General features: G+C 42.9%; 1 protein-coding gene across 1 annotated transcript; it reads right to left on the bottom strand.

The window, feature by feature from the left end:
- Positions 1–2,322: 2,322 nt before the first annotated feature.
- Positions 2,323–4,447, bottom strand: CCL3L3 (C-C motif chemokine ligand 3 like 3). Its single transcript, XM_017539901.2, has 3 exons — positions 4,017–4,447; positions 3,213–3,327; positions 2,323–2,814 (listed from the first exon to the last, which is right to left on the bottom strand). Exons 1-3 carry the CDS (start codon positions 4,090–4,092, stop codon positions 2,724–2,726), a joined length of 282 nt encoding a protein of 93 aa, XP_017395390.1. The 5' UTR covers positions 4,093–4,447; the 3' UTR covers positions 2,323–2,723.
- Between the last annotated feature and the right edge of the window lie 4,085 nt (positions 4,448–8,532).

Raw genomic sequence — 8,532 nt, forward strand, 5'->3', positions numbered from 1 at the left:
GAGAGAGAGAGAGAGAGAGAGAAAGAGAGGGAGAGAGAAAGAGGGAGAGAGAGAGAAAGAGAGAGAGAGAGAGAGAGAAAGAGAGAGAGAAACCTTCTCCAAAGGATGTGTTTGCTGCTCTACCCTCATTATATGAAAGCCATCATGGCATCAAAACTCTGTAAGCCAGGCTGAGCTCTACCCTCTCTGCATCAGCTCAGAATCTCTACCAGAAGGTGGTTGTTATGGCTAGAATATCACCCATCAAAAAATAGGGTAAGACAAGACCAGAGAGGTAAGCTATGGAAAATAACTCGAAGTTTTTTGTTTTTTTTTTTGAAACAGAGTCTAGCTCTGTCGCCACGCGCCAGGCTGGAGTGTAGTGGCGTGATCTCAGCTCACTGCAACCTCTGCCTCCCGAGTTCAAGCAATTCTCCTGCCTCAGCCTCCTGAGTAGCTGGGACTACAGGTGCATGCCACCAAGCCCAGCTAATTTTTGTATTTTTAGTAGAGACGGGGTTTCACCATGTTGGCCAGGATGGTCTTGATCTCTTGACCTCTTGATCCACCCGCCTCAGCCTCCCAAAGTGCTGGGATTACAGACGTGAGCCACCACACTCGGTCCATAACTCAAAGTTTTAAAAGTGCAGAATATAAAAAGAAAATACCCTCATTCCTAAAACAAAACAAAACGAAACAAACAACTTATTTCCTCAAAGAAATGACAACTATTTGATGTGTATCCTTCCAGAATTTGCCTATGTAAATATATATCTGTATATGGCTTTTAAAAATAAAAACAAAATAATATCCTTTACAGATAGTTCTGTAGCATATGTAGAGAGTATATATGAATATGATGAATGTAAATAGATATACCTTTTGCATGTAATATTATGGACACTTTCCATAGATATAGATGTGTGGTTTTTTTTTACTGACTGCAGAATATTCCATTGATGAACATCTTAATCCTCTACTTATTAATCCCCTACTGATGACTGTTTGCATTTGCTTGCTTTTTACCAACCATACTGCAAAGAATATCTTCATGTCTACATATTCTTATCTTTTGGCAGCATTTCTGTAAAACAGATTCCTAGAAATGGAACCAGGTCAAATGGGATGTAGGTCACATAGTATGTGCTTTTGATATTTGCTAAGTAGTAGTGTTCAGTTACACTTTAAAGAGTTTGAACACTACAATTCTAAACGTGTTTGGACACAAGAATTAGATTATTTTAAACAAAATGAAATAAGCATAGCTCATAAAAACACATTTGGTTTTCACACAAGTATTTTGAATTTTTCTTCCTTCTGCAAAAAGGACCCTAGCTTAGTATGCATTTCTTGTACTAATGCAAGCAATCCATCTGTTAAATAACGTACCTTTCACAGTAAACTTATAAAGCAGAATTCTGCTCCACACAGAAGCTGGTTGTCTTTTCCTTTTTAAACATTAGTTATTTATTTTGTAGAGTGCAGATTCTAGAGAAATAATGTATAATACACCTGCTGCCGTATGCAGATAGTTACCACATTTAGAGAATAGTGGTGAATTCTGTTGACAGTGGTTCTCAGTCATCAGCATGCTATGGACACTTCATAAGCTTGATAAAAATGTCAGTTCCCAGGTCTATACCTAAAGATTCTGACATAAGTGGCTTAAATGATCACTGCTCACTCTATGTCAACTCAGAATCCTGACTAGAAAGTGGTTGCAATGCATGAAATATCATCTGTTAAAGAATAGGGTAAGATTTGAATATGGGTGAATCATCTTTTGGGAAATAACTTGGTCAGTGGCTAAGAGCATGGTCTGTAGTTCAATAAAAGCCCAGTTTTGGAACTCAGTTGTACCGTTTACATGCTGTGTAACCTCAGCCAAGTTGCCTAACCTTTCTGAGCCCTGGGATACTTTTCTGTCAAATGGAGATATTAATAGTACCTAAGCTGTACTATTGCATTGGTAAAAATAAATGAACAATGCATAAAAAGCACTCAGTAGAAGTAAGCCTCAAAAATGTAGGTAATTGCTATTAAAAGCTTGAGTCATCATGAACAGGCACTTCAGAATACTCTGCTTAACGGTGTCCATTCAAGTAATAAATTCTCCTAAAGCAGAGGAATTCTCCTAGAGCATGCATATTATGATTTAACTCGTAACATATTTGTAGTTTCAATGTTCCAGCACTGTGCCCCCACTGTGAAGTGGATGACTCTGTGCCTACTCCCCGACTCTCCCAATTTCCCTCCGTTGCACATCTTCCTAATCTTTGCCTATGATTCCTCTTAACCAGTGGTTTTGACTTACCAGAAAAACAAAACCAAACTCCATACTGGTTTACCTTTTAAAAGAGCATCTTTATTATTTCAAATATAATAACAAAAGCATCTGATTCACATTTGTCAGTCTGGTGGCTTTGGTACCCTGACTGCCTACAGCAGGCCGATGACAGCCACTTGGTTGTCACCAAACACAGTGTGAGGGAAGAGGAGGGGACAGGGGGAACTCTCAGAACAAGCAATCACAAACATGCTGTGAAATTGACAATAAATTATAAAACTAAATACTATAAATAAATTAAAGTTTAAGTTAAGAAGAGTCCCATAGTGTGGCTGTTTGGCAACAGCCAGTCCATAGGAGAGGTAGCTGTGGAGGCCACAGGGACATTCCCAAGGCTCGGGTTCCTGATCCCCACTGGGCCCACCGTGGTCGCTGGGCCTCAAAGCTTCTGGGCCCCTCAGGCATTCAGTTCCAGGTCGCTGACGTATTTCTGGACCCACTCCTGGCTGGGGTCAGCACAGACCTGCCGGCCTTTCTTGGTTAGGAAGCTGTGAAGAAGGGAGGAATTCAGCAGGGGAATCCTGGGCCCCCCATGGCCCCTTCATCCCTCTCTGTCCTGGGCAGCTCAGGGTCTGCTTGCTCTCTCCGGGAACCCCTGCCTATCTCCGTCTAGAGAGCTGCTCTCAGTGACTCACAGAGGCGGCCTCAGAGGGTCCTGCTGCCTCCTTCTTCCTGTCCCTTTCCTCTGAGCTGGGGAAGCCCTTCCTGACTCTGTAACACCCACCCCACTCTAGCCCCAAGTCAAGTCACACCTTGGAGCCCTGGGTCCTGTATCCCTGATAGGCTCTGGAAGGCTGGCCCTTTCCGGAATGGCCTTCTGGCCCATCTCTGCCTCACCCAGGCCCCCCCAACCTCCCTAGAGATGAGCAGGAAGACTGGCACTTACATGATACCGGGCTTGGAGCACTGGCTGCTGGTCTCAAAGTAGTCAGCTATGAAGTTCTGTGGAATCTTCCGGGAGATGTACCTGAAGCAGCAGGCGGTCGGCGTGTCAGCACCAGCTGTGGAGAAAGGAAGAGAATGGGTCTGAGACACAGCTCACAGGAAAAGGCCAGGTAGCTTCTGATCCCCAGGCAGGTGAGGAAGGTAGGTTTGCTCAGACCAAGCGACTGGAAAGCATTTGAGCATTTTTGCCGAGAAATGCCTGTCTTTGTTTCTGTCTATATTCTTCTTTCCCCTGGACTCTTCAGAGCGGGTTCTCTGTTTCTCTGTGTGATCCAGATACCTGAACGGACTGTTCTCTTAGCGCTCTTCAGAGAATTTCATCTGGTTCAAGAAGTCACATCCCAACCCAAGAGAAGCCTTGGACATCTCTCGTAAGACATTCAAGGGACAGAGCTCCTGGGAGATCTAAGGTGAGCTGGAGGGTGAATAACAGACCTCACTGGGAAGTGACCAGCCCTGGATTCTGCCTCTTGCAAACTAATTTGTTTCGAACCCTGCTTTTCTATCTGTACAAGGGATTGTAATTCCCCTGCCTCTGCCTAGATTCTCGTATCTGGAGATTAGGATGGCTAAGACCCCTCATACAGATGAAAAATACAGCCTTGAAAAGAAAGACCAAGATGTTTTGCAACCCTTTAACAAGTTCTCTCTTTTCTCTTGGGGTCTCTTAGGCCACAAGAAAAGACCGATGTGGTCTAACTGTGGCCAGAGAGTGGTGATAGCCGCAACAACAACATGGACTCACGTGGTGCAGAGAAGACCTGGCTGCAGAGAGCCATGGTGCAGAGGAGGATGGCAAGGGCAGCAGCAGAAACCTTCATGGTTCTGAGCAGGTGATGGAATGTGGGCTCGAGTGTCTGCAGAACCAAGAAGGGACTGGCCACTCTCTGCTGCCTGCGTCCTTCTGAAGTTCGAAGCCATCTCTTCTTCTCTTTATAGGCAACCCTGGCGGATGGGGAAACAGAATCTGGGGGTGAGGAGGGAAATTTTTAAGCATAGTGATGCTGTCATGCTGAGTGTTGCATAATTCAGGGTCTGTAGTGACCACAGGGGCTCAGGATATCCAAGAATAGCATCTCGGAGCTATTCTCTAACTCTCAGCTCCCAACTCATGACTGGTTCCAGCTTCGTGAGGAAATGGTTTCTTCTGTGAGTGTGAAGAGGAATGCATGTCAAGCCTATTTTTAGCTGGTCCCTTCTCATAAGACTTGGTCTATGCATGAACTCTCCAGCCCCATTCCTTCCCACAGAGCTGCAATTCTGCTTTCTCAGCCGCTCTAACCACAGGGATAAGGTCGATGGGCTGATGCTGTGGAGGGCGTCACAATCCTCCCTCCTCCCAGAGGCAAGAACTGAATGAAAGTTGGAGGAATCGAAAGCATGAAGTCACGTTTCAGTCATTTGTCTACCTCTTAGTCACAGAATGACTAAGGAACTGAGTTAAACACTAGCTGTGGATCATAAAAATACTTCAGAGGTGGGTGTCAATATGTCAAGTGCCTAGAAATATTTATAGCTATTAACCAAGAAAAACCATTTCTAGTAAGGAGTTCTGTGGAAACAACCCAAATATGGTGCCACCTTCGAACATAAAGATACCTGATCTAGCATCATTTTTAATTCTAAAATAAGCAAAGCTAAACTTTTCTGTATCAGGGAATGATCAAATTATGGTATATCCACTAGATGATGTATTATTAAGTCCTTTAAATGAATGTAGTGGCACAAATATGTTTATAACATTATTCATTAAAAAAAAGCAAGATACAACATTATACAAATTCTATAAAATTTGCAGAATTGTACAAATGTATATATATATATATTTTTTTCCATGCCAACCCTAGACATGGAAAAAATAAAAAGGCTTGGAAATACATGGCTTAAAGAATGAATAGTGCTATATTTGTGTGATAGATCCATGGGTGATTAATTTTCTTATGTTTTTTCTTTTTCTGAATTTTTCTCATTTTATTTAGTGAGACTATATTACCTTCTTGGTCAACCCACAAATTTGCGAACTAATTTTGTTTTAAAACATTTACAACATCACTGGCTGAAAAGTGGGTTGTTGTCAGTTGTTTAATCTGAAAGAAATTATTGATAAATATGCTAAAGTTTCTGTTCAAAGGCCTTTGCCAAAATGAAGTTTTGTTTTCCCAATTCGTTGAACCATTTTAAGGATCTTATACTATATTTACATAAATCATGCCATACTGAAGCAGGTTTTTCCTTATTCTTTTCAAAATGTAATTTCAGTAGTGTGGAAAGGTCTCTACCTTCTCAGCCAGATTATATGCTTTTTTTTATTTTCCATACTTTATTATTTTATTCTTTCATAATCAATCAGCATACCTCACTTTATAATGAGAAATAGATTTAGTTGGTTTTAATGGCCTTTGTTTCTGAGCTGCCCTGGTCTCACAGGGGCAGGTAGAGTAGTATGTGGACAGGTAATTGTAGCACTTAGCTCCTAGTGGAAAAAGAAAGGAAAGCTCAGAACCCCATGAGGGGAAGAAGTGGCCTTCCACCAGAGGGCGGAGAAGGCTTCATGGAAGGGATGGAACTTTAGTTGTGTCTGGATAATTGCCCTGGATTTAGGCATCTATAGAGGGGTGGGCAGTGGACGGCTGGCTGATGCAGAGTCCTGTGTGTGACATTATGGGCTTGGAGGAAAGAGGGGCTGCTTCAGTGGAGCTGCAGAGCGGTGGGGGTGAATATGGACGATAAAGCTAAATTGGGACCAAGCTAGGACAGGCCTTGAATTCCCCCAAAGGGGTTAGAGTTGATATGTTTGATACCGGAGAACAATGGAGGACAGAGCCAAATGGGACTACGCCTTTGGAATTCTGCCCTTCCTAAGTGTCTATAGAGTTTAGGTCTTTTCACACACATGAGCTCTGTTTGCATCCTACCCCAATGAATGCTAATTGTTTCCATCCTACCCCAATGAATGCTAATGCCAGTCTTGAGGTAGGAGAAGCAGCGGCAAGATCAGGGGTCACGATAGGTTTCACTGGAGTTTTGGCATCCACATATCTTCCCATATTGCTACCAATTCCAAATAAAGGCAACTTTGCCACTTGTTTCATTAGAAACCTACATCACAGGCAATGCCTCCTTCTCACCCCTCCCTCTGCCTCCAAGCTCTCGGTTGATACCCCAAATTGCATTCTCTTACTCACTTGTTAGGGGAACCCCCACCATACTCGTGATTCCGTTTCTGAGAGCTGGCTTCTATGAGTTGAGGAGAGTGAGAAAAGGAAATGGAAACTGCTGAATCAGTCCGTTTTCTGATAAGGGGCATCCTCTACCTCTGTGATTACAACCCAGTGTGTTATAATTAGTTACCGACGTAATTTGCTCTTCAAAAATCTAGACCATGTCCTGTTGATTTTATTTTAATTTATTTTCTCAAGAAGTTTATAGTTTAATAAAGGCAATGTGGGAGTTTGAAAACAAACTTTTATTTTGTGCTAACGATAGATTAGTAACTACACAAATTTTAGTTCACGACAAGTAATACTTATCACGTGATCAGCATGTGCAAATTTTAATAATAGGGATTTACATGTTTGAACTCTTAATAGTCAAAACAACCCTACGATTTAGTTACCATGATACTTTCTCAGCTGAACAGGTGAAGAAACCTGATCAGCTGAGAAAACAGTTAAGCAATTTTCCTATGGCCATAAAGCTGATGACTAGCAGAGCAGAGATTCACATCCAGGTAGTCTGACTCTAGGTACCACACACTACACATCTTGTACCACAACTTATTATATTTGATTCTTACAACAATCCTGTGTGCTGCTGCCCATGCTTTGAGGCTGGGCATTGCTTTCCTTCCAGATTCTGGTCCTGAGGCTCCAATTTCCCAAGTGTCACCCTCTGCTATCTTCTTTGGCAGCAGGTCCCCCAGGGATGGGTTCACTGATGATGACACCTTGTTTGGCCCAGCTTTGGCCTCCTTTTCTCATATATGGTGTTCGTGGTCAGGTTGCAGCAGGTGTGGGCCCCGCCTTTCATGCTGGCAGAAGCAGGACCCTGGAGTCTCCTGTCTAGCATCTTAGACAGACAATGTCTCATTGACACAGCCCCTTCTTTCTGCAGCCAACCCCTTGTTTCCTACCCTAGTCCTTGTCATTTTCTCTGGCCATTTCTTGCATGTGTGCAGTAGGTCAGGGCATATGTCTTGGTACTGGAACAGCTCCCTCCCCCCATCCCTTGCCCCTCCTTCCATATTCTCTACCCAATAAAAAGTGCCTCTTCCTATCAATCTTCCAAGCTGAAAAGCTGGGAGTCACCCTTGTCTCCTCTTTCTCTGTCGTCTCCTATACCTATTCAATCACCAACTCTAGTCTGCATTCCATTTTACATGCATCTGCCTCTCACCATTCCCACTGCCTCTGCCTTAGGTCAGGTCCTTATGGTTTCTCACCATGACAACTAGAAGAGGGTCCTAGCAACTGTTTTTTCTTCTAGCTTTGTCATTTATATATTTATTTACTTACTTATTTTGAGACAAAGTATCACTCTGTGGCCCAAGCTGTATTGCAGTGGCTTGATCTTGGCTCACTGCAACCTCCGCTTCCCAGGCTCAAGTAATTATTGTGCCACAGCCTCCCAAGTAGCTGGAATTACAGGCATGTGCCACCATGCCTGGCTAATTTTTTTGTATTTTTTGTGGAAACCAGGTTTTACCATGTTGGCCAGGCTGGTCTCGAACTCCTGACCTCAAGTGATCTGCCTGCTTCAGCCTCCCAAGTGCTAGGATTACAGGTGTGAGCCACCATGCCTGGCCTAGTTTTGTCTCTTTTTAATCTATCCCACCATACAGCATCCAATATAATTTTGTTAAAGCTCAAATCAGTCTCTCTTTCTCTCCTTTTAAAATCTTGCAAGCATTCTGCATAATTTCTGGCATGAAATGGAAGCTTCTCTGTAACTTGACCCCTGTCTACCTCTTTGGCCTCATGGCTTTTCATGTTCAGACTTCCTGAAAACCAAGACTCAGGCTTTTTGCGCTACCTGTGGTTCCTTAAATGTGCAGCTCCCTTCTCTGCTTTTAATGAAGGAAGCGTTGACTTGGTAAAGCACAATTTCCCCTTCTTGTAAGCCACAGGGCAGAGTGAAATTCTATGAATGTGGGCACATCCCGTGACAGTTGCCGAGATTAATATTTAGAATAGTTAAGGGAAAACACTACAAAATTCCCCAAATTTTCTTTTCTTTTCTTTTTATCTTTCTTTTTTTTTTTT

This window comes from Cebus imitator, unplaced genomic scaffold (genome assembly GCF_001604975.1).
Source record: "Cebus imitator isolate Cc_AM_T3 unplaced genomic scaffold, Cebus_imitator-1.0 Scaffold121, whole genome shotgun sequence".
NCBI lineage: Eukaryota > Metazoa > Chordata > Mammalia > Primates > Cebidae > Cebus > Cebus imitator.